Source organism: Mustela lutreola, chromosome 5 (genome assembly GCF_030435805.1).
Source record: "Mustela lutreola isolate mMusLut2 chromosome 5, mMusLut2.pri, whole genome shotgun sequence".
Classification (NCBI taxonomy): Eukaryota; Metazoa; Chordata; class Mammalia; order Carnivora; family Mustelidae; genus Mustela; species Mustela lutreola.
This window is the reverse complement of record NC_081294.1, coordinates 75,247,420-75,274,061: the sequence shown is the minus strand read 5'-3', so window position 1 is coordinate 75,274,061 and position 26,642 is coordinate 75,247,420. Positions and strand designations below refer to the sequence as shown.

The window sequence follows — 26,642 nt, the reverse complement described above, 5'->3', positions numbered from 1 at the left end:
GTCTTTAATTAGAAGTTCTGAGAGGTCAGCGAGTGAGTCACAAAGTGGTGCTCCAGGTCACGTCAGGGCTGTTCATAGGAGGGCAGGGTGTATCCCGTTTCCCCTTATAGAGCCTACCATCCTCTTGACTGTCCAGGAAAATGCTCAGATGGTGCCTGTGAATTCCCACAGGGAAGCCAGAGGCAGCGTGTGTGAAAGTGGTCTTGTTATTATGGGGAAGGGGCAAATGTACTCCAGACTCCGTCCTCACCTGGTGGCCTGCTCCCGTGGCTCCCTGCCTCTTTGCCGGCCTTCACTCTCAGCTGAAGGGCCCATGCCCCATGGGCCACAGGCTTGGCCTTGGAGGGGATAAAGGGTCATCTGTCTTACAGACCCTTCGATTCTCTCAGAGCTGGAGGTCTGTACTTCAGAGGTGCTGCAGAAGGGCCTTTGAATCTGCCTGCAGAAAGGAGGAGACACGTGCTGGGCAACCTGTCTGGCAGCCTTGAGCAGGGCCTACCCAGGTTGGCACTTCTCTCCTGCAGCTCCCCTGAGAGCAACCGGCCTCAGTTCATCCTCCTCCTTCATCCAGGAGTCTTGCACGCTCCAGAATCTCTTCTCTGTGAAGTCTGACTCCTCTCTCTTTTGACCCATGGGACTGGCCCTTCCGGGCTGCTTGTCGCCCATGATGCCTGCGCAGCCAGGAGGAAGCCCAGCAAGGCAGCAGGCATTGTTCTTTTGGGTCCTTTTCTGACCTGGAGAGAGGCCTGGTGCACAGAGGCTGGGCGATGAGCTCCCTACTGCCGGGAGAGCCTTAGGCCTCCAGTGTGAACTCACAGTGCCCCTGCCAACCGACTGCAGCACAATGGGGTGACATTTGATTTCCTGCTAATCTACTCACTCTCCAACTTCACCAGTTCTCCCTGTGCCATTTTTTCATCTGGTATTATGGGCCCAAGTTGGATGGTTGCTGTTCCTTACTGTTGATGACTGTAGACCTTTGGTGGCATGTCCAAACGCTTGGCATCAGATTGATAGCTGGTAGATATGTGCAGAGGAGAGGGTTGGGGTAATGGAGTGATGGTCCTGGCAGGGTCCTGTTGAGAGGAGTATGAATTGGTACATTTCTGGTGGGTGTTTTGTCCTCATTGACCCCATGATTCCACTTTGGAAAATCTATTTCATAGAACTTGAGAGAGAGGCACATTAAGATTTGTGTACAAAAGTGTTCAGTGCACTTGACTACAATATCCTAGAAACGGAGACAACCTCCTCACTGTCCAGTCATAGAAGAATGTTTACGCCGGTCATCGTATGCTTTCTGGAAAATCCCCTTCCTCTAGGGTACCTCTGCCTGAACTCTTGTGGTATTGGGCGCCTCCTTTCCCAGCCTTCTCAGGCAGATACCCTCACTGTGTGAAGTGTCTTCCTTACAGTGACTTGAATGGTTTTCCCATTGGTAACGTCTGTGTGTTGGTCCAGGTTCTGCTATGGAATAGCACTGGGACCCATGGATTTATTGTTCCCTGTGCGAGTGCATTCTGGAGCATCCCATCTGTCTGTAGAAAGGGCTGGGAACCTGACTGAGGATAGCTCAGAGTGACTGGTTGTGAAGAGCTGCAGGGCACATCCAAGGGACTTGGAACAGGGGACAGACGTGCTCAGAAGAAGGGGACGCAGTGTCTGAGGTAGCCTCAGGGGGAGGTGGCATGTGAGTGGCTGCTTGCACAAGGACGGTGGGGGGGATCGTGGCAGCAGAAGATAAGGGTTCGAGAAGACCCATGCCACGTATCCAGAACATTCCCTACCAGTGAAGGCCACAGAGCTTTGGCAAGGTTCTAACTTCTTTCCCGTGACACTGTGAAGCAAGCTTCCAGATCAGGGGCAAAGTGATGGTGCTGATGGGGCTCTTTCTGCCTCCCGCAGCGCTTTTGGGGCATGGGCGGCTGTGGACGGCGTGTGGATAATGATGCTCAGCTTCTCCAGTGCCGGGTGCCTGTCAGCTTCCTGTCTCCAGCCCTGTCCTCCAAACCGCAGTGTCCCTGACGTCATACTCTCTCCCCACTTCTGCTTCATTTCGCTCCCTTGTTCTTCCCAAGGTCGATCATACCGGCTACCTCAAGACATGGTGTTTTGTTGCTGGTGACTAAGAAACAAGAGTGGGCATCCTTTCTCTCATACACACGCCCACAGTCATGAGTTGTCCTCCCAGGAATGCCAGCTTGTGTTCTCTAAGATGAGAGTAGAACCGATGGTGGTCTTGCATGTGCTTGCCCGTACCCTGGTCTGCACACCTGAGCTTACAGACAATAAGCTGGAAGCCCTGTTAGCAGAGCCTTTCATTGTTAGGGCCCCTCCTGCAAACAGTCAAGATCATGAATGCTCAAGGTGGGAAGCCATATGAAATTCTCGGCCTTGGGCTTGCTTGCTTATCATTTGATTTTTTTTCCCCAATTAGTGTTTCCATTGCTAACGATTTCCATTAAGATCTCAGAGCTGGAAAGGGACCTGTCTTTACTGGGCCAGCACACAAAGAAGAGCAGTAAAGCCAGACAGGAATGCTTAAGGTCAGTGGGTAATAGTCACAATTTCTTTGCTGCCCCCTTTTAGGAAGAAAAAGATTTTTAAAACTGAGTACTCCGCTCTCCACTGTCCTGCGGGAGTAAAGAAAGCTCAGCTGCTCACTTGTATTTCCCTAATAGCTTGCCATGACACTGCTATCTTGGCGTTTTCCTTCAATAAGCAGAATCTTAGTTGGGCCCTGTGTGGGTACATGTGTCATCCACGCATGCGGACGGTGGACGTGTGTAAGTCCCCGTGGCCAGGTTCCTGCATGGACCTGAACTCTGCCTCTGCCTCTGCCTCTCGGAGCTCCTTGGCGCCTCTGGCCCAGCTCTGTCACTCTCTTAATGGGAGAGGACTGCATCCTGGAGTCTCCAACCCCTCAGTGGAATTTACATAATCACATCAGCCTGCTAATCTTCCTGATCTGCTCCTGAAACACCTAGAGAGAGGGGGGTCTTGGCTCAAAGTAGGTTTGATGAGGATCCTGAACCAATATTCGCTTTCAAGTATAAGGAAATGTTGATATCAAGTAATGTCTAGAAATGTGAGATAGGTAAGAGATCTGTGTCATCTGGCAGGTTCTTTGTCTTCCTGCTTTTTGTGTGCTTTTGGCCACACACATGGCTTCTGATGCTTGGAAAGCAGGAACGGCTGGGTGTGGTGGGGGGCGGTTCTGAAGTGGACAGCACATTGCTTCTGGGTAGGGATGTTCTTGGATAAGGTAGCAGTCTGTGAGAATCTTCAACGTCTCAAGAGTTAAGGTAACACCTACCTCACATCTGTGTTGATGTTCAGAGTGATTAAATGTGACCCTTACCCTTTAGTAAGAGGGGTGACATGTGATATGTATTAGAGAAGTCTGTCAGTTATGATGCTAGCATCATCTTTGAATTCTTTGCCCAATTTAAGCACGTAGCAGGTACTTACTGTTTATTGAAAAAGTACAGATTGTGTTTAGAATCGTAGCCGTGTTTAGAAGATTTATACCTTCAGTTTTGATAGCTTTTCTTGAATGAATGCTCAATATAACTTGAAAATTTTGTTTGGATACAGTGATCTGACCCCTGAGGCTCCCCTGAAACCTTTGAGTCCTGGTCACGTTTATCTAGGTGAACTAAGTCCCTTTTTTCCCCAGCAGAGAGAGACAGAAGAGCACAAGCAGGGGGCTCCGGCAGGCAGAGGGGGATGTAGGCTCCCTGCTCGGAGCCGAATGTGGGACTCGATCCCAGGACCCTAGGATCATGAGCTGAGCCGAAGGTAGATGTTTAACTGCCTGAGTGCCCCAGGCACCCTTAAACCACCCCAGCTTCTTAAAACCTGACTGGAGGCATGGGGGACTGGCAGTCAGGTATGGACTTGGCAACCTGTAGTTCTTTAAAAAATTGTGAAAATCATTCCTTTTTTTGTTTGTTTTTTTTTTTAAGAGTTGAGACCAGCAGCGCAGGGTTGTCAGAGAGTTAGGCAATAGCCATGTAGAGTCATCAGGCAGAGGTTCCCTTTCTCAGACCCTCAGACCTCCCTTGCCTTCTTTATGACCTTGAGTTGATTTACATGGTCACAGAGTGTTTTTGGAATCTCTCACCTGGCTTTTGACCCTGCTCATCTAGGAGTAGAGTCATCCCCACCCGCCTCGACCAGAACACAGCTCAGGGGACAGGCAGGTCATGGAGCCTCGGAGTAACCTTCACCCACATCTTAGAAAGATGTTCTTGCTTTTGGAATTGCTTGTGTACCAGGCACATAATTTTCTGGTGGCCCTGATACTACTCTAAAACTGTAAAAATCACGCTTTTCCCGGGGGATTGAAAGCGCTTCACAAGCCCTGTCAATGATGCTCTGGAATCATGCCTGTGAACTGATGGCTCTCTCCTTATTTCTGTGGGTTGCGTATCTCCTGAGGTGTTTGCGCTGTGACTTGGAATATGTCCCGAGCTTCACCGACCTTACTTGGGTCAACTCCGATGGGGGGAAGCCACAGAGAGGGGCTAGCTTTCCTGGGGTGCACAGGCCAGCTTGAATCAGTGAATCAGGGGGCAAATGGGACCCATACTGGGAGCGTGGTCTTTCCCAGCTTCACAGGTCTATTCTGGTCCCGAAGTCTCCCCACCTCACTCCCCAACACAGCTTCCCATGTTCCACCATGCCTCTTCTCCCTCTCGGGGATGTTGGGAGGAGTAAATGAGACACATTACTGTATAAAGGGCTTAAGACAATGCCTGGAACCAGAGAGCTTAAAACATGTTAGTTCCTCTTGGTGGTAGTAATAATAATAGCATCAGGATAAGAGTAAGTCCTCCCTAAATGCCTGGCTCCTGTTACTGTGCGTTTGCCCTTTTAAATTTCAAACATCTGTACACAGCACGTCTTTGTACCACGTGAGTGCCCAGTAGCACTCAGGACACCCCCAGGCACACCCTGGTGACTCCGGGCATACTGAGACCTCTTCCTCTTTTCCTCTAATGGACATCTGTTCATTAGGAAGACGGGGCGCTCTTGGGACAGGATCTTCCATCTGTAATCTTCTTCCTTTGGAAGAGGATGGAGACTGTTGAGCCCACAGATACCACGATGGAGAGTGTCTGACATGAGAGCTTGTCTCTGTCATCAAAGCAGCTTTTGTAAATGACACAGGCCATTATGCTCTCCCTGTGTAATTTTATGACTTTGTATAATGACTTGAATAACCCTAACAACGGAGGAATTATAGCACCATTTTACATGACAGATTATTTCAGTGGTTAACATGTTTTTCATTTCAATTAACATTCATTATTTTGTCCCTGGTTCAAAATAGCCACCACGTTAGCTCTCTGAGTATCTTCCATCCTTGTTTTAGAAGCAATTAGTTCGGATTTTGCCAACAAATTCAGTGTTGTTTTTGGATGGGCAGCTTGATGTTAACAAGGGAGTACAAGGCTTGTGATGCTGGCTGCCAGCAGCCAAACACCGGGATTGCTGGAAAGGGGCCCTTTTTGGGTGGGTCCTTCCTGGCTCTGAGCTCACAGGTCTCCTTTAGAAAGCTGATGAGAGAAACAGACACAGGATGGAAGAAAAGGTCCTGGGATGGTGACCGGCTTTTCCATAAGTCTCAGTCTCTCCCTTCTGTAAAATGGGTAATGACAGTAACCGCTGTCAGAGGGTCGTGGGGTAGGAGGAGTCAAGGAGATGTGTTCAGGGCCCTTAGACAGGCAGGTGGCTGTCCCATAAAACCACTGAGGCTTGCTGGCTACTGTCACTTACTCTCTGGCTACTGTCACTTACTTTCTGGACTTGCTTTACTCTTTGACCCACAGTTCACACAGAGTAGAGCAGTTTTGTCTTAAGTTATGCATACCTGGTAGAATACCATGGCTTTAGACAGTGAAGGGCCTTTCTTCAATAACAAAAAGAAAAAAAGTTAACAAGGCTACATAGGCCCTAAGCAGCCCCCGCCTCCAGTATAGCCTTAAATTGTTTTTGGACACTTAAAAAGTTTTTAAACATTGTTGAATTTCATCATGTGGGTGGATGTCAGGAAATGTATACCTGCCCATCTCTCACCAAAAAATATTCTTCCGTAAGTGTCTGTCCTGCACCAGTTTTGCCTTAGGCCTTGGTTCTGGTCCTCCTTTGGCCATGGCCAAGTGAAATGCTGGACCACAACTGATGTCATCAATGACCTCGTTGGTGTCAACCGTGGGGAACTGGCAGGAGAGAGGACTTGCTCTGAGGAGTGAGGGTTGGGATAACCGAGTGAGGAGTGGCAGGCCCCCATGGGTAGCAGGAGCGAGTCATTCCTGGTGTGTGAACTTGAAGGGTAAGGTTGACATGTCTGGGAACTAGGACTGGAATGTGTTAGAAAGAGTGGTCACAGTCTGGTCAGTCTTGGTTGTCACTGCTGTCCTCTTGGAAGAGTGTGAGTTGCTCTTGTAAATAATACACCTAGGTTATGTTTCTTTACATACTATGCTGAGGAGAAATCCTCTGAGTGGTGTTCCAAAGAATCGTTTCAGAACAAAGTAAATCTTGAAATTGAGACTGTCGACGTGCTATTCTGTGCTGTGCTGTTCCATTGCCAGAAGATCCAAAGGTCCTGTCATTTGAGTACGACCCAATTGTGTTTGCTGATAATTTCCATTGTTTGAATTTTCACTTCAGGGTATATTTCTTTGTAATTAATACTAAACTTAATATTTCCTGTATTTAAAAAAAGCATGTGAGTGCTGTGAAGAATGTAGAAAACCTTACTATTTTAGCAATTCTTGAGGATTCCTGAGAATTCTGATTTCTTATTCCTAAATCCTTAAAATTGATATCTGCTGGGAATTTGGAACCACCCCATCCAAGGTCCTTATCCAGCTTGGGAGGCAGTCTGACCTCTGGACTAGGAGGAACCTTCAGCCCTGAGGAGCAGAGCAAGAGTTGCCTCCACCCACTTCTCAGTTGTCTTTAGAAGAAAAAAAAAATTTTTTTAAGAGAGAATGCTGTCTACATCTTTTTTTAAAATTTTATTTTATTTTTTCAGTGTTCCAAGATTCATTGTTTATGCACCACACCCAGTGCTCCATGCAATCCATGCCCTCCTTAATACCCACCACCAAGCCCTCCCAACCCCCCCCTTCCTCCCCTCCAAAATCCTCAGTTTGTTTCTCAGAGTCCACATTCTCTCATGGTTCATCTCCTTCTCTGATTTCCCCCAACTCACTCCTCCTCTCCTTCACCCAATGTCTTCCATGTTATTCCTTATGCTTTGCTAATCTTTTTTTTTTTTTTTTTTAAATCAAGTTTGACTTGGGATTTCTGAGTCTGTTGAATTCTTGGTGCTTAAAACCACACGATAGGTTTGTCTTCTTGTTAGTGCTGATAATTTCCAGAAATAAAAGGAGGAAGTTCTAGAGGTTCAGATTAATAAATTCACCTTTTTCAGTGAACAAACTCACGTGTTAAGGGTTGACCATGTTTCCAAGCCCTAGGAGCATGAAAATGGTAAGACCCAGGGACTACCCTTGAGCTGTGCACAGTGAACTGAGGACGATAGACTCAAAAAGGACTGCTTTACACTGAGTGGATGTCACAGCTGCGTTGGAACCAGGGGTAATAATGGAACATTACTGGAACAAATGATGTCACCATCACTTCTCCTTAAGGTCAGGCTCACAGGTTCAGGAGAGACATCATGAAAGGCAGTTGACTTGAAGCTGGAATGAGGGTCGGACATCTTCCAGGCAGGCAGAAAGTGTGCAGTCATGTAGGCTTGGTGTTGGCATGGCTCATATGAGAAACATGGAGGAGGTTCATAGGGCTGGCTGGAGTTGGGTCAGTAGGACTGAGGGGTGGGAGAAAGTGGTGAGGGCAGAAAGGGGAGGCGTCCAGGATGGGTTCTAAGGCTTTTAGCCTGATTCTGCCCCCACATCTTATCAGAGTAATCATAGTCACTTATCTTTTGGTCAGGTCAAAGCAAGGTTCTCACTGGGAAACCAGTTGGCAGCCTGACTGGAAGTGATGGCAGGACCCTGGGGGTGGGGCATAGGCCTGTGGCCAGACTACCTGTGGGGGGCCTCAGGAAACTTCCTGGGGGAGGGGCATATTGAACTGGAGCTTGTAGAATTTTGCCTTGGGAGGCAGAGAGAGATGGAGGGGGGAAGTGTGGGTAGGAAAGAAGATGTGTCAGATAGAAGGAAAATCACATGGTGGTACGGGTGCACAGAGATAGCTGGTGGGCTCTGGGGAGCCGCAGGTGGTGGCTGGAGCAAAAACACTTGGTGGTGGTGGTCCATGTGCATGTGTGTGTGGGGTGGGGATGGGAAGCAGACACCCTGTAAAGGTAGGCTCAGTCAATGTAATACCAAAACTAGGAATTCGGCCTGTGCCCCAGGAAGGCGGGGTAAAAGACGGAGAGAGGTTTTAATTATGGGAGTCATGTCATCAGATCTATACTTAAGAACCATCACTCTGCTTTGGAAACATTAATGCTGGGAATTTTGGTAATCTTAAAAAAAAAAAAAAAAGATTAAGAATAAGCAGTTAAGCATAAGAGATAAAGAAATGCCTGTGACCTGCCAGTTGTCTGTGTGCTCTCCTTGCTGGGGTCCTTGTGGGCTAGGGTTTTCTTTGCGGGGTTTGTCAGTAGGGTGGCAGGTTTGGTTGCCCCTAACACTGGGCAGGTCAGGGTGGAATTAGGGCTTCGTGGCTAGCTGAAAGGCTGGCAGGACCTGCTTCCCAATTAAATTGCCCGTGTCATGCCGGGTGATGAATGCCTGTGATGTTGGGTATAGCATTTCCATCAAGATACCTTCATAGGATTTCATTCTTTGACTTAAGAAGTGAAATACCTTATAGTCCAAACACTTAGGCCCTTCCTTGACTGGGTTGGTTAAGTTTAAGGGTTTGGACTGAATTGTAGGGATTGAAATATACACATAGTAGCCAGGGAAGTTCTGCCTCCTTGAGGTCACACAAACTTGTCCATAACTTTATATAATTTGTACCCAGATGAAGACTGTAGTTTTGGGGGCTGTGCCCAGTAGAGTCCTATTAAGGTAAGGGGCATCTGAGTTTTCTCTGATACGACAGGTTGGCTTGTTTCACTGGAAACACGAATGTTTAGATTGGGTTAGCCTTCTTACCTCTAGTTCCCCAGGCACCCTCTAAGAGAGAGGTCAGACATGGTGGCTCTACAACCACCCAATGTTGGGTATGCTCACCTTGTTCTTTTGTAGGTGTGGAGCCAAAGGCAGTGTTTCAGAGGAGACTTACTTATAAAATTGAGCCCTGATGATGAAAATACAAATGCCAAAATAGGAATTAAAATGGTCCCCAAGCCGTGTCACCATTTCCAGGATAACTTCATTCTGACAAATGCATATGAGGTAGCTTTGCTGTATTTCTGTGTGACACTGGCCAAGTCACTTCCCGTCTGTGCCTCATTCCTCATTTATAAAAATAGAGTTGTTGGACTAGATTTGTTTTAAGGCATTTTCTTATTCTGACTGTCTGTGGTTTTATGATGAACTTCTGAGCAACCGCTGCAGTGGTCAGTCCAGAGAGACCCACCCACTCACCCCACAGTGGTCTAGGGAATCTCCATGGTGCACCCGGCCCACTAGCAAGCACCAGCCAGCCTCATCTCTTTGTGTCCCTGTGATGACCTCAGTTTTTTTTTTTTTTTAAGATTTTATTTATTTGACAGACAGAGATCACAAATAGGCAGAGAGGCAGGCAGAGGGAGAGGAGGAAGTAGGCTCCCTGCTGAGCAGAGAGCCTGATGCGGGGCTCAATCCCAGGACCCTGGGATCATGACCTGAACTGAAGGCAGAAGCTTTAACCCACTGAGCCACTCAGGTGCCCCTGAACTCAGTTTAATAGTGAAGTTCAGGTCCAGGAGTAGGGATGGCCGTGTCATTAACCAGTCGTTAATAGGTGATTCCATTTCTTCCTCAAAGCCATTGGCTTGGTGTTCACTTCTCCCTCCTCTCCCTTTGGTTCAGCTCCTCCTTTCCTCTGGGGCATCCTTGTACATGGTTATGTCTGCACAAAGCTACCCACTCTTTGGGCTTGATAGCCTCTTTCTGGGAACTCATAAAAAGAATTGCTTCAGCACTGGCCATGTGTACTGGGGACTGACTCAGGAGAGGGGTTGCCAGATGCCAGAGGTGCTCCCTGTATTTGTGGATTCATTATCAATGTCAGACAGTCTGCCGCGTGAATGATGATGAATGTGCAGCATTCTGCTGAGGGAATCCTGGACTCTTGGATTCACCCCATGCCAACAGCCTGCTCTGCCACTGTGTGAAGTCCCATCACCCATGCTCCCGTCTTCTTTAGTCCGGAACAGACCTTGAAGCAATCAAGTATGTTTGGAAAAGGGTCCTAGGAGACCTCATGTCCAGGTGATTTAAGAATGCAGACATTTTTATTCCAGACAGACCAGGACAAGTTGGGCAGCTCCTACGGAAGCAGAGAGGCATTGGAGAGAGGGCCACCCCCAACAAACACATGGGTGCCCCCTAGGAAGTTTCAAGTTAGTAATCTAGGTGGGGCTGACAGGGGCCACAGAAGAGAGATCCATCCTTGGTCCCTGTGCAGCTGCATCAGTATCATCATAATCATAGGCCTGGCCACCAGTTGTCTTCATGACTTTGGCCAAGGCTCTTACCCAACTGGGGCTTCACTTGTCACCATTCATAGACTGAGCAAGCTGAACTAGGGAGGTGATCTCATGGTGTCCTTGTGGGACCTCCTTTTTCAGTTCCTTGGCCAGACAGGCCCAGCCCTCTGGCCTTGCCAGCCTGGGATCCCCCTCATGGCCCCAAAGGTTATGGTGTGGATTCATGGTCAACCTCAAAGGTAGTTTCCCAAACAGACCTTCCTCCTTGGACTGCCTCCTCCAGAGTGTCTAGGGAAGGTTAGAGATAGGGTAAAAACCAGGTTGGGGGGGGGGTACTCTTCCTAGATCGCTTTTCTTTCATTTGGAAGAGGGGGGTTACCTCAGACTCCAAATCCAGATCCATATGGAGCTGGAGATTTGTTCCCCAGCTAGTAGAAAAGCTTTCCTTCTGTGGCTCCATGAATTCTTCCAGAGACTTAAATGCCATTCCAAGTCTTGGGCCTTGAATTGAAGTCACCTTTTTCTGGCAGTGGTAGTTTCATCCTCTATACCCCCATCTGTTATTGGGGCAAACACCAATTACATTAAATGAGCTGATGCTGAGGCACCTGGGTGGCTCAGTGTGTTAAAGCCTCGGCCTTCGGCTCAGGTCATGGTCCCAGGGTCCTGGGATTGAGCCCTGCATCGGGCTTTCTGCTTTGCAGGGAGCCTGATTACTCCTCTCTCTCTCTCTGCATGCCTCTCTGCCTACTTGTGATCTCTCTCTGTCAAATAAATAAATTAAAAAAATAAAATCTTAAAAAAAAATGAGCTGATGCATGCATGTACTCAGTATAATGCCTAGACAACTCATATTTTTGTGGCCTTCTGGTGTCTAGGCATTTTACTGAGTTCATGTATCAGCTGATTTACTCCTCATGCCACTGGCTTGAAGTAGATTCTGCTTCCCCCCATTTTACAGATGAGGAAACTGAGGCTCACTTATAAGTCCAGGGTGACATACCCTGCCAAGATCGCACAGTGAGTAAGTGGCAGAGCTGAGATTTGTACTTGATGCTTTGTGACTCCAGAGCCCAAAGGTTAACCACCAGGCATCACTGCCAAGGGAGAAACACTGGCAGGGCACCACAGTCACCTGGTGGATGGACTGTCTAGAGACACTCCTCCTCCCGCTGGAGCTCATGCCACAGCCATGAGAGTCACTCCCTGCACTTCGTGGGGGAAGCAGCTGGGTGACAAGAAGAAGGGCGTAGTCACTGCAGGCCTTTATTTCAGTGGCCCATGATTCAGGGTGGGGTGCCTTCTGTGGACATAAGCCACCCTAATAGCACCATTTGTCATTATGACACAGGTTAGGTTGGGGGAAACTGGAGCTGGAATGGAAGAGTAGAATTCTGATTATTTTAGCAGTTGAAAGTGACATCACATCAGAGCCTCTATAGAATGGCAAATTGGAAGCTGGACCAAAATTGCTTCCAAATGTATCCAGGGATCGTTTGCTACAGCTGTGATAAAGTCGTTTGGTTGGTTGGGGAGATGCGCTTCTGTCTAAACCGCTGTCTGGGTTGTGTGTATGTCAGCCCGCCGAGAAGGCTGCCCATCAGCCCCAGAGGAGGGAGAGCTCCAGGGTGCTGTGCCTGGGTGCCTGGACATGCCGCATCTTGGACAGGGGCGGAGAGGGGTGGCTCTGGGGCGCTAGGGCGGCCGCTCCCTCGGTGTTTCTTTGAGTGCACTGTGAATGTCTTTCCGTGTCACCGAGTCATGTTTTCCGTTTTTTCTCATGGTCATGTGGTTGTCCTGGTGCGTCTGGTGGATATATCTGGGGCTTTTGGAGCAGACCCTCTTGTCCCGGTCAGCCCCTAGGCACAAACAGGAACACTTGCGAAGGCCTCCAGGATGCGCCTGGCTGTTTGACCAGCCCTGTTGTTGGTGGAGGGTTTTTCTCCAGCCAACTTGCAGGTGAGACTCATGGGGACCAGAGCTTCAGTGAACTCACATCCTCTCTTCTCCTTTTTAGGCAAAAGAAGGGGAGCATGGCTCACAAACACTGGGTCGGACCCTCGAATCTGGTGAAATGCAAGCCATGCCCCGCTGCACAGTCAGCCATGGTCTGCGGCTCCGATGGCCACACCTACACTTCCAAGGTCAGTCATCCCAGTTCTTTTTTCTTGTCATCAAGAGTATCCTGGGGCTGTGTGTTCTCCCTAGTCTCTGCGCCAGCATGAGGGCCTGTGACTCTCGGTGAGCTTTGGGCCTTGCCCTCGAGAGGCTGCTGCATGGGGAAGTTCTCTAGTCAAAGAGACAAATGCCTCCCATGGAACTGCAGTGATCCAAGGCTGTGGGGAAAGGAGGGTTCTGAGGGTGGCATGTGATCCTGAAGTCAATCCTGGCGGGCTTCCTGGAGAAGGTGAGGTAGGAAGCGGTCCCAAAGGTTTGAGTCCTATAGCTGAGCCAATGGGTGTCTCTGGAGTTTGCTGTAAGACGTGGCCACCTGTTTACCACTGCTCAAGCTGCAGTGCTTCTCTCTCTCCTCCTGTTGTCTCTGTGAGGCTCACTTGCACATAGATTCTGGGGTTGAAGACAGTGGCCATCAGCAGCACCCTGGCCGCCTGTGGCCATACTACCATGTGGTTGTTGGGGTGGGTCCCATCTTGGTCCTTACCCCTCTGCACACACAGGTGACAGCATCTGTTCCTATGAGCCCCTCACCGTCCTAACTTTTATACCATGGAGATCCCCCAGGGCTGCGGGAGAGGGCGGCTTACTACTTGCTGTCCTCAGAGGCTTCTTTGGGTTATTTCAATGCTGTGCCATACTTTCCTGCTGATTCTGTTACACAGATGATATATTTTTGCTCACTGAAAGCAGAATTGTATCCTCTCAGATTTTCACATTTTTCTAACTAAAAGGGATATGTTTAACAAAACAGGAAGCCAGAAGGTATGTCTAGCTTGTACTCAGGCCCCTGTAATCTGCTTTTAGGACCTCAATATTGTAATCACTCTTTGAGTGTTCGTTTCTTCTTTCAACACATATCCCCTGAGCCCACATTTTTATGTGCCAAACTCTGTTCCATGTACTGCGGAAACTTAGAGTGGAAATTTAAAAGGTTCACTTATCTTCATAGCCAGAGTCAGGAATCCCTGCATCTCCAACTCAGACCTGCTCTGGGAATTAGGGCTTCTCTGCCCAGGGTCACAGTCAGTAAATCCTGGTGAAAGAGCGCAGGTCGGCTCAGTATACCCACCCTTGCCCCTTCCCTTCTTTTCCCTTCCCCTGATGAAATCTGTTTGAGATATTTGTAGTAGGAGGGCTTGCTGCTGGTACCCTGCATACGTCTGGAATTGTGGGTTTGGGGGAGGGGGTCATGACTTTGTTCTGTCCCCTATCCACAAAGGCAGATGAAGCCAGCATTGTCTTCCACCTAAAGCCCAGCTTCTAGGGATGTGAACAGTCACCTGGAGATTCTGCTGAAATGCCCCTTGTGATATAGCCGGTCTTGTGTGGGGACTGAGTTTCTGCATTTCTCACAAGTTCCCAGGTGGTGTTCATGCTGCCGGTGGTTGGACCACACTAGGCAGTGAGGACTTTGGTTTTTAGAGACCCCTCCTGATAGATCTCATTACCTCCCATCTGCCCTTCCCCTGCCTCCAAAGGCCCTTTCTGCATGATGGAAGAGGTGGGGAGGATTCTGTAATACAGGTCTGTCTGTGTGTCTCCCCCCTTAAAATGCTTGGGTATCTTTCCTCTTCCTGCTGAAACTAAGCCCAGAGCTGTTGTCATTACTAACAGAGCCTTCCAGAGTCAGCTGCCTTCCTACTCCGTTATCGCTCCTTACAGAAATCTCCTTCCTTCACTGGTTCAGCAAGTAGCTTGTGAATGCTCCTAGCTGTTCTAGGCCCCGTGCAGAACATGGCAGCAGAGCACAGGGCAGGCACCGTCCCTGCCCACTTGCAGGTTGCAGTCTGGTTGGGCAGACAGAAATAAGTAAGTAACCAAACAGATAAATCTGCGCTTTGAAATTTGGCAAGTGTTACAATGGGGCTGAATGAGAGAGAGAGAGAGAGAGAGGATGCTTTGTAGGGGATGGTGAAGGAAGGCCTTTCTCAGGAGGTGTCCTTTAATTAAGAGTGAAGGGTAGAATGATCTAGACAGAGAATAGCCTGGGCCAAGACTCTAAGGCAGGATGGTGTATGTGAAGAAGGAAGAGAATGCCTGCCTGGCTGTCATTGGGGGACCGGGGGAGAGGGAAGGCGAGAGAACAGTCCAAGAGGAGATCTGTAGCTGAGGCTGGAAGGTGATGGTGCCGTCCGGCAGTGCCTGGCTTGGGGGACACTTGTTACTGTAGCGGCCGCCTTCTCTGTGTCGGATTCAAGAATGTGAGACCGCAGAGACAGAAACAGTGCCTGTCCCCACCTCCACCAGACACAGGACGCTGTGCGGGGTAGGTGCTCAGTGAGTATCATGGACGAGAGGGGAGCCTCCAAGGACTCGGGCTGAGACGGAATGGCGATAACCCGGTCTGTGTAACCCATCTGGGCTTGGGAGTGAATGGATTGTGGAGAGCTTAGTGATGGAGAAGAATAAGCTGTCCCTTCCCTAGGCCAAGTCGCTTAGCTCAACAGCCAGCCCAGGGCTCCAGCAGAGCGTCACAGGCTCCTTGCAGTGCTTCTCTCTTTTTGAAGATCCAGTTTGCACTGTTCTAGATTATTCCCTCCAGCTCTGGAGCAAACGGTCTGATCCTCGAGCCCGAGACTGGAGGCAGGCCCTGAAATGTCAGTGGGTGACCGGGGCTATTGGGACAAGGGGCATGCTGCACATCAAAACCAGCCAAAACCTGCCCGCTTGCCTCTGTCTCTCATTTGCGAAAGGAGCTTCAAGTGCCGGCCCCTTGTGACCCACCAAGCTACAAGGAGCGGTAGTTAACCTGTCAGCCGTGGCTTGAAGTGCTGTCAGTTGCTCAGGGAATGTCTCTGGAAATGCTCGCTGGTCACAGCCCCCTGCAGTCTGGGCCGGAGAGTTGGCTTTTTGATAGAGAAGGTGGCCTCCTCACCGGTACTCAGTAAATAGCTTGTCTGCGAGGCAGGATCGGGGTTTGGAAGATTCCTCAGAAGAAGTGTGATTTCCAGATACTGCTGGGCCCTCAAAGCTTTCATTGGCCTCAGCCCGCTATGGCACTGGTGTCCTTGAATTCCAGCGCCAGCTGAAAGAGAGTCCTCAAGTTTCCCAGACCTGCTCAGCTGTCTTTTCTGGAAGCAAATGAAGAGACCTAAAGCATTCTTACTAGGAGCTGTAGTTTCATTCTCCCCATTCTCTGTATGGGGTATACCGAGGCCTGCAAAGCCATGGACAGCAGCGGAGTTTGAAACCCAAGGTTTCCTGCCTCCATGTCTGTAATCAGTTGCCTCTGTCTGAAGTTAAAACAAAGGGAAGGAGTCAGGGAGGGGTAGCACTGCAGTGGAAAGTGGTGTGGGAATTGGTCTTTGGCCTTAGACCAATAGTTTTCTACCTCGGCATTTTCCTTGTCCTGAAGAAACAAATCGAACAGTAGTCCATCAATAGCCGCGTGTTGACTGCTTTAAGATCTCTGACCCTGATGATGGTTCTAAACTCCAGTGGCATTCAGCAAGGCTTCCTTCCAAGGGGGATGTTCCAGTCTGGTCTGGTTTACTACTCGAAGTATTTGAATTATCGCTCCCAATGTATGGCCACCTTTTAACGGAGAGGAGGACATTTTAGTCTTATAGACAAAGCTGTTGGAGGACCATGAGTAGATGGTCATTTAATAAGAGTGAATGTGCATTAATGAACTCCATCCCCTAGAATTATGGCCTTTTCTGAGGTCATTGGGGTCAGGAAACAAAGGACAGATGAGACCATGAAACATGTTTAACAGGAGGGATTTGATATCTTAGGTCAAATTCACAGAAATTAATGTTGGCAAAATATATTGCTGCTTTGGTCCCCATCATCATCAGGGAAACCCACACCCCCTAGTAAATGATCACAGTACTCCATGGGGAGTGTTTGCTTTCTCCTGCATGGATCTGAAAACTATGGGACGCACTGTCAGGAGGAAGAAGGAGCCCACACGTCAGCTCTGCTATGGCTGCTGGGTGTCTGTCTTCAGCTGACGTCGCGTGAGCTTTCTCTCTGCTCCTACACCCATAACGGTCAGACAGGCGTAGAACTTAGGAGCAGCCCCCATCTGTGGCAGAGCTTCCTGTGTCCCAGTGTTGGGGACACCACTCAGAGATTGATGCTGCCCTCCGGGATCAAAGATAAAGTGAAAAAGAATGCACAAAGCCTAGATGAAGGGATATGAGATGTTTCTGGCAATAAATGTTTATTCAGACTCTATTCCCCTAAAAGAGAAGGAACAGAAAACCACTAGGGAGGACAGACACATTGAAGGCCAGCCCTGCAGCTCATCTGAGCATCTGATACATACCGTGTCCCTTGACATGGGTTTGAGACCATACCACCCTAGTCATTTCATAGCCCTTGATGTCACGTTCTCTCTGCCAGGAAAACTGAAGTATTGTGGAAACTCAGTCACCATTTATTTTCTTTCATGCCGTGTCAAGCATTGTCCCACTTGCCGTGTTACGGCAAAGGACAAAGCAGACAAAGTTTTCAGGGAATTTGAAGGTAGGCGAGTGGGAAAGCAGTCTCCTGTGTTAGCAGAGATGGTCAGCGGAGGGACATCCTGGGTGTGGCAGGCCACAGAGTGGGGCCACCTCTGCTAGTTTGAAGGTATGAATGGGTCTTCATAGTGGAAGTGATGGTCCCACTGAGAGATTAAGGCTGCAAGTAGTCAGCCAGAATAAGAGTGGTGTGGGGGACAGCTCATCCATGGGATGGGAGTGGGGGTGGAAGAGAGAGAGGAAGGACAGCATGGCCCCTTGGGGAGCTGGTGAGCGTGTCAGTATGACTGATCACAAGTGGACCAGGGACAGGGGCTTAGCTACAGAAATGAGGCTGGAAAGTAATCAGCGACCATTTCTTCAGGGCCCTGAAGGCCATGTGAGGGGGCCAGAGTTTTCCCTGTCGGCCCTGGGGATCCTGTTGAGGGTTTCTGGTTTCAGATTCGCTTACGCTGGCTGAAGGGTGGGAATGCTTAGGGCCAGGACTGGAAGCGTGGTGGCTGTGAGGGGCCTGCTGATGGGTGTGAGGCTTGGATGTGTGTCATCATTGCAGAAATGGGCAGAAAACCACCTATAGAGACACTCTAGTCCTAGACTCCCTAGTCCCAGCTTGTCTTGGGATGGTGTGGATTTTGAACGCAGAAAGTCATTTCAGCTCTCAACTCTGCAAAAGGTCTTCTTTGCCATCCTAGTCCTGGTGGGACTTACAAACCCTCCTGCCAACACCTTCATGGCCTCAGCCTGGGCCCGCTGGGAACCCCTGTGCTTCCTCTCCTCGCCATCCACATAGGAGGATTGAAGCTTATTGGGGTCCTGGATGCCAGCTCTTCATCCTGTCTGTGTGCAGAGGGGTTGCACAGGCACGGCTGACCCAGTCCAGCAGCCTGGACTGCAAGTGGACAAGCTTAGCTTTCTTCCCTCTGGATGGGAGAGCTGTTTTGGAAACTGGGGTGGCCCTGGGGTCCCTGGCAGCTAGGAAGGGTGAAGGGCCCAGATGCTCCACATCCAGTTTGTGGGGGAAAGGCCTCTTTTAGCAGGACTTGATTGAGTCCCCTCTCTGTCTGGACTCAATTGGCCAAAGCTCAGATGTCAGGGCTAGGACTGCTCACTTCCCAGGGAGAAGCTGACCTCGAGGAGAGGCCTCCCCAAATGGAGCTGGGAGCCCCTGAGTGCCAGCTCCGTCCTTCCACCTCAGCCTGGCTGTTGGTAATTGGAAAAGAAGCAGACACCCTTCTGCCGTCTCCCCCCACCCCACCCCAGAACGTTTACTTCCTTAATCACTGCTAAACAATTAGCAAATGGCTCATTTATGTCTAGCCGCAGAAGAGAGAGGCAGAGTTAAGAACTGCTGTGGAGAAAAATGTTTCTCCTCTGTTCTGAGTGTGCACACACGAGGGAGGGGCAGAGAGGGAGCTTGCTTTACAGGCTTGCCATTTCTTTCAACATATTGTCGCTGCAGATTATATTATTTTCAGAGTCATCTTAATAGTTTCCAACAATTGCTACCAAGTAAAGGTCATGTTTGAAGTTCTTGGCAAATGGAGTCTCTGTTGGCCGGCATTTCCCGTGCACAGGCTGTTTGGAGGGTTAGAGCATTCCAGAATGTGCACTGTAAGACTCTGCATGATGGCGTTGAGCTTACTGCCTCTTCCCGATCTCCACCAGGCTCCTGGGGCCCTGTAGCCAGGACAGGCATGGGACCTTTTTAGGTACAACAACTCTTCTTTGCTTTGCAACAGAATGGAGAGTGTGAGTATTTCGGGGGTGTTTTTGATAGCCCTGCCTCCACAGCACCTGCTGGATGAGGACTGTCTTCCCTTGCCAATAGCTTGTTGGTGAGGGCCTTGGTTCTGGCTGAGCAGAGAGTCAGATGATGGGCAACGAAAGATGGCGGGCTTGTTTTTACCTATTCTGTGCCTTGAGGAACTGGAACACAGTGGCAGTAGTATTGGCCCAAGGAAGAGGACAGTAGCAATTAGGGGAGCCATTGGATGTGCCCAATTGGTGGCCCTGTGGAGGGATAAGAATGGTTAAAAATCCCAGTCCCATCCCCATGTGCTGTCAGGTAGCAGCAGGGGGAGAACGCAGTGGTGTGTCCGTGGACCATGTGGATGCCAGAGGTTTGCGGAGGGATTCTGGTGGTAGGTTTTCTGTTGTTTTGATTTTCTGTTGCTCAGAGAAAGCCAGAAAAACAGATTTTATGGCTTTGGACAAAGAGTCCATGGGTCTAACCAACTCTCAGGGGTTGTGTTTTACATGTTAAACAGTTTAAGATTCGGGGACACATCTCCCAGCGTAGGTGCCCCCAATTTTGCCTTTTCCACTCAGGCCTCATTCATTCTCACCCTCCTTTTCTCGGTCAGGAGCAGTCAAGTATCATTTAGAATGAGAGCTGGAATTTAGGGTACGAAACCCCTCAACTCTCGGTTTCGGTAGAATTCTTGCTCTAGTTTTGTTATCTTCCCCTCTTCTCCTTCACAGGGTTTTGGAAGAAGCAAGTACGAATAATACATAAACTAATGATTGTGTCTAGTTAGGAGATAGGGTCTGACTGCTGCAACAAAACCCCCATGAAACAGAGGCTTAAACAGGATGAAGTCTTATTTCTCTCAGGCACAAACATTCCAAAGCTGAGCAGCCCAGGGAGGGTCGCCGACCAGGATCCTTTCAGCTTGTTGCTCTTTCTCAGCAAATGGAATTGTTGAGGGTCTGCATCTGGGTCCAAGGTGGCTGCTGTGCCCCATCCAGAAAGGGGGAGGAAAGAATTGGGGGCACAATTCAGAAGTCACCAGTGTGCTGTCGGATGCAACTTCATCGCGAGGCTCCATGAGGGTGCAAAGAGGTCTGGGAAATGTAGTTTTTATTCCAAGCAGCTCTATGCCTGGCTAAAATTTGAACATTAAATAATCAAAGGAAGGATAGAGTGGGTAGTGGGGTTACCAATCAGTCTCTATCCTGGTGATATTTTGAATAATCCTAATCATTACAAGAACAACAAAACAATAGCACTGAATTACTAAATAGGTATCAAGTACCATGACCTTGTACTAAGAGCCATAGTATTGTACTTCTTCTGTTACTCCACCCAGTTTCCACAACAGACCTATGAGGTTATACTTTTATTAGTCCCAAATTAAAGATCCAATCATTAAAGCTGGAAAACTTTTCCAAGGGTGGCATAACTCTTAAGCAGCAGGCAGATCCTTGAACATGGGTCTAACTCTTGAGGCAGTCTTTACTTCGATGAGTGGGAAGCCGTCTGAAAAGTAATGTAAAGTAGCAGCTGTATCATCAGGATCCTTTTGATTTCGAGTGACAGAAACATAACTCACACTCTGCCTAATCCCCAGATGAAAATTTGCTGCCATATAAGGCTGGAAGCATACTGGGGTAGGCAGACCTCAGAGAAAGAAGAGGAAATTCGGTGTTGACAACATTGCATTTCCTTCTGTCTCTCTTTGTCTATCTCTGCTTGGCTTCATTTGCAAAGAGGCTTTCTCCCCTTGGCAGAATATAGGGAATTTTGACAGCCCCGGATTCCTTTCCTCTCTGCCTCGAAACTCGAAAGGCATTTGCCAGTGTCTCTGCTTCAACCCCAGGGAAGGATTCCACCTTGGCTCTTTACGAGTCCTATGTCCATCCTTTAATCAAATGCCGGGTCACGTGACCGTCTTCCTCCCTCCTGTTCACTAAGATCAAGTGTAGTATTTTCTTTTCCAGAGTAGAGGGAGGGCAAGATTATTTCCTGGATCGAGGGAAATTTAAAGAGCAGTGTACTACATAATCATCATCTCCTAAAATGTCAAATAGAACCTCATTAAAGGCTTTGGCTAAATGACACTAGCTTGAGCCTGTAAGAATTTATTAAGGCATTCTAGGTTTCTATGAATGACAGGTGTAGATGGGTGTCTAAGCCAAGTCCATACCAGACATGTTAGTTAGCCAGTTAAAGAGAAAGTTCATACAAAATAGAGTCGATTCAGCATGATTATAACTCCGGATTCTTTTCAACCATTTGGCCTAATGTTGTAATCTTTCCTTCTGATCCTGTGGCACATCTGTCCTCAGTTATATTAAGCATTTATTTCTTCTTGGAACATGCCAAGATAACACAGGCTTTTTTGGCTCCGGAGGATAAACTTTCAGGCAAAATGGTTATTGTGACATTTTCAGGAAGCACAGATGTTCAAACACCATCCGTGGTGAAAACGCATCCACAGAATTTACACAGACTACTTCCACATGCAGATTAGCTATGAAGTTACAGCAGAAGGAAGCAATTCAGCTAATTATTTTACTACTTATTTCTATGTTCTATATGCAAACATGCATTTAACCAAGATGGGAAGAATAGGTATTCATTTCTGCTTCTCAAATGCCCTGAATAGGATGCCATGTAATTAGTTAACGCTTTTGTTAAAAACACATTAGGAAGAATAACCTTCTTGTTGTCGGTTCTCTTGAATGCACAATTAAACCATTTGATAAAGCAATTACCTGAACACAATTATGTTCATCCTCACCCCATCAGGAGATGAAATTAAGGATTAGGTAAAATTGCAAAGCTCATGAGGTCTCTGCCAACCCTTCCCTTAGAAGACAGGGAAGTCCCTGGCCAGTGTGAATCTGCACAGTGCTATAAATCTAATTAAATCATTACAAAACAACTTTAATTAACTTCACAATCATACTGCTTTTCTCCTTCCTTAAAAGAAACAAACAAAATATTCCCTTTTGGTGTTCTGTCAGTCGTGCTTCTATACCACATGTTCCAAGAGAACAGTGGAGCCCCAGACAGGGGTAAGTCTTCTAGAAACTGCTCTCATTGTCTGAGTCTTAGGCTAGTACCTTCTCAGGCTAGCTGGTATGTCACGTGAGGGAGTGAGGTAGGTTAGAGTTTAGCATGAAGCGATGCCATAGCTGCATATCAAGGGAAATGGCTTTAATGATGCTCTTGCTTTCACCAAAGCAAGTTGTTGGGGTTTTCCCCTTTCTGAACCAAATGGAGCAGTTCTTCACGTTTACATACGATTGTGTGGAACAGAAATGCCTCATCCTCTGGTCAAGGATCTTTCTTGAGATGCTGGCTTTTGTCCAGTACTGTGCTCAGAACACCAGACTTAAACATCAGGGAAGATCCTATGTCCAAAAGAGCAATTTGCCTAAGTTCTTATCCAAAGGTACTGAGGACTGCTTTGAGACCCACCTCTCTGCAAAGGCTGGCTGTGTCCAGATGAGAGACTAGGGGCTACAGGAACCCGGAGACCTGGACCAGATAGGTCAGATGGAGCACATGATAAGGGTTTATTTGCTTTCTCTTCTCCTAGTAGAGAGATCAGAAGATACTACTGTGCATCAGCGTGGTGGGATGCCCCAAAGTTGGTACCGAGCCAGGTGTCCTGCATCTGTCATGTTATGATCTGTATTTCCTGCTGGCAGCTCTCTAGACCAGCTGCCTAAACCCTCTGGTGAGCACACCACATCCCACCCAATTCCCTGGCACCTAACAAGCAAGATAGAGGTGGAATAGAGAGGATGCCTCCTTTGTTTTTATTTGCTGGTTTGGTTGCTTGGTTTGTGTTGTGTTGTGTTTTTTTTTTTTTTTTTTTTTTTTTTTGCTTTTTAACGTACATGAGAAGGTAGAAGGGATTCGGCCCCCTTCTACCCACCTCTCTACCCCTGCCAGGAAGGGAATAACCATATTCTTGAGAGTTCAGCTGTGAGGCTCAGCCTAAACATCTCCTCAGTGAAGCTTCTATGAGCCTTTCATGCTACGTCCAGCCATTTCTTTCTTCTGTGCTCCAGCAGCACTGGGTCTACACTCCTGCGGGCATATTTGTTATACTGTCTTGGCATCATTCATAGGTAAGTGTATGTCTAGCCCCTTGATTAGCTGGAAAGCCTGAAAACTCTGACACAGAGCCCCCTGATAGAATATCCTTTGAAACAGCTGAATTTATAAGATGTAAGGGAGATCCTGAGGATGTCCTCAGTGGATCCTGACCACTGCCTTGGGACCTCTGGGGCATTGGATGGTAGCTGGTTGCATCAAGAGTTTTTAGGGGTCACAGCTTACCTGCAGACTGGAAACAGTGCCATAAGTTCTTACAAGGTGGGAAATTGGAGGTGAGACCCCCCCACACACGTAAATCTAAAAGCTTACCCTGAATTGAAGGGTTGGCTTAATTTAAAAAGAAAAAAAAAATCTACCTATTGATAAATTCAAATAGCAAGAACACATGTCAATTTCAGCCCAGATTCCCATTTGAGAAAGAAAAGATCTCCCGTAAAACCTCGAAAGAAAGAACCCTTGAAAGAAAGAATGCTGGTACACCAAACATTTCATGACAAATCTAAGACACAGACATACATCAGTCCAAGTCCTGTGGTGTACTGGGTAGATGGTGACCTGAGGATGGGGTTGCCATTTACATACCTGGTATGGGATCAAAAACCCAAAGCTAGTTAATTGACTTAAAGCAGTCTTGTGTGGGAATGCACTGAGGTTCCTGCAGGAGTAAATGGTCTCTGGGGGGCTGGGCCATCAGCTCCGGCTTCACAGGAGTCCCTCAAAACCCTGCCAGACAGGACTCATAATTCTTTAAACCTAGAGTGAAGTAAGCCACCAGGAACAAGGGGTCGCTCAGACAGTAAACTATAGAATTCAACCCCCAGGAACTTGAGAGGTGGATTTGCATGTAAAATCAATACACGTGTTCAGAATGTTTAAATAAAAATAGGACAGTTTAAAAATTAAGCAGAAAATGTCCACTCCAAAAGGGAGAAATGGAATGACTAAAAATATATTTTAATGAAGGAAACACATGAAAACCCCTTTACCATGGGAAAGAAACCAAGGCTTCGGCTCCTTATTCTAAATTTCGCGATTAAAAACAAACAATTGGACAGATACTATTTCTGTAGAAATCATATTTCAGAGTAAGCCTAAAGCTTTGCTCAATAGGGGAAAATTCTTTACAGAAGATGTGGAGGTAGTAAAAGCAGGAGGAATTACAGAACTAGAAAATCACCATTTTTCAGCCTCCAGTGGCACAGCTGATGTTGGTGATGATCGGGTATGGGTGACACCATTGAACAACCGGTAGGTAATGAACTTCAGGCTATTAACTCCTGAACCTTCAGAGGGATCACAGAATCCCTGAAACTGGCAACTGGCGTTGTTTGTCTTGTGACGTCTTCTGGTTGGATGGGGGCCTCCCAGGTCTATTGAGTATTTTTGCTGAAAGAAGTTAAACTTAAATCTAGTGAAGTCTCCAGGGATACCTTCTGTTTACAAGATGTGCTAGATGAAGTAATGAGTAAAAGGAGGCACCGCAGAGTCAGACAGACGTATTCAGAACCTGAGGTGTTCGGGGAGCCAGAAAATGGATTCGCTTAGTGCCTGAGAAAAAGGAGGAGTGGGACACACAGCTGCCAAATGTTCGTCCACACTGGTTGAACCCAAAGAGAAACAGGCCAGCAAAATAGTAAAGGGAAAGGGTGTTTGGAGGACTCTTAGGAAGACTGATTAGGAAGGGGGAATGGGATAGGGTAGTAGCATTGCTGTTGAGTGAGAAAAACCCACAGTCTGTTTGTTTGTTTTTTGAGATGTTATTTATCAGAGAGAGAGAGAGAGAGTACACAAGCAGGCAGAGTGGCAGGCAGAGGCAGAGAGAGAAGCAGGCTCCCTGCTGAGCAAGGAGCCAATGCAGAACTCCATCCCAGGACCCTGAGATCATGACCTGAGCGAAGGCAGAGGCTTTAACCCACTGAGCCACCCAGGCGCCCCCAAAACCCACAGTTTTGAAAGAGATACACTGTGAGGAACCTGGAGGGTTTGCCATAAGATAATTTAGCGAGAAAGGGGGGAAAGGAGGAAGAAAAGAAGAGATAAGATCAAGGCAGTGTTGTCGAGTCTTAAAAACTATTCAGCTGAGATTATGGAGACCCATTGCGCTAATTTCCCTACTTTGGCCTATATTGAAAATTTTTCATAAGTTAAAAAAAATGCAGTCTTCGAGGGGAGAAATGATCTCCTGTTAATCTTATCGCCAATGCTGAACACATAAAATTAATATTAGCAAGAGGAAGGAAGCTATGGGTGCAGAACAGTGTTAGGAAAAACCAAAGTGATAAATCTGCAAAACTATAAAAATACATACCTCCCTAGACTTAAATACGAACCTTAAAACTATAAAACTTCTAGGTTTTTTTTTTTTTTTTCTAGGAAACAATAGAAGAATCTTTATGGCCTTGGATTAGGAAAATATTTCTTACATACAACACCAGAGGAGTGTTGCCTAAAATACAAAAAGGATAAATATTTTTCATTTCTGCCTTCAAAAGACACTGTTAAGGGAATGAAAAAAATGCAGCCACAGCCTAGTACTAAACACTCGCACATCGTGTGTCTGGGGTAGGACTTGCGTCCAGCATATATAAAGAGCTAAATTCAATAATAAGTAATCAAACCACCTAATAAAAATGGGGAGAAAGTCTGAGCAGGCATTTCATCAGAGAAGATAGGTGGATGGTACACAAGCCCATAAAAGATGTTCAACACTGTTGTCATCGAGGAAATGCAAATTACAACCACAGCGAGCCACCATGACCTTGGAGTGTCTGAAATTAAAAACACTGATCAGTTCATGTGCCGGCACAGAAGTGGAGGAACCGGTACACTCCTGTGTTGCTGGTGGGAATGCATGATGGTGTGGAAAACCATCTGCACGTTGGTCTGGAAAACACGTGGGAAGTTTCTTTAAGTATCATAGGGATGATCTGGCTGTTTTAATTGTAGGTCTCCACCCCAGAGAGGGCAAGTGTGTGTGCCCAGAAGTAGTTGTTCACACATGCTCATAAAACCTTTATTTGTAACAGCCAGAAACCACAAATAACCCCAACATCTGTCGGGGGTCTACGTGAGCAAACAGGGGTGCATGGATACAATTGCATACTAAGCAGAGATAAAAAGGAGTAAACTCCTGATACATGGAACAACATGAATAAATAATAAAATAATTGGGCCAAGTGAAAGCCAGTCCAAAAACAGTGCTTACTATTTGAGGACATTAATAGGAACTCCGAAAATGTAAGCTAGTTTGTATTGACAGAAAGCAGATCTTTCTGTTGGGGGGAGGCAGAATTATAGAGGGGCAGAAGAACCTTCTGGGGATGATGGATGGATATGTTGATGATCCTGATTCCAGTGAAGGTTTTCTGCGTGTGTATGCATTTATATTTATCAAAACTCATCAGATTGGATACCTTAAATATGTATGGTTGACTGTGTGCCAGCTGGGCCTGAACAACAGTTGTCCAGAAAGTTCTTTTTTTTTTTTTTTTAAGATTTTATTTATTTATTT

The 26,642-nt window shown here is 47.5% G+C and overlaps 1 protein-coding gene across 1 annotated transcript in view; it reads left to right on the top strand.

Annotated features, from left to right (window-relative positions):
• SPOCK1 (SPARC (osteonectin), cwcv and kazal like domains proteoglycan 1) overlaps positions 1–26,642 on the top strand; it is a 500,126-nt gene that overhangs the window by 360,234 nt on the left and 113,250 nt on the right. Inside the window, exon 5 of the mRNA XM_059174644.1 lies at positions 12,648–12,774. Within this exon, the coding sequence (XP_059030627.1) occupies positions 12,648–12,774 (127 nt within the window). The remainder of the gene's footprint in view (positions 1–12,647; positions 12,775–26,642) is intronic.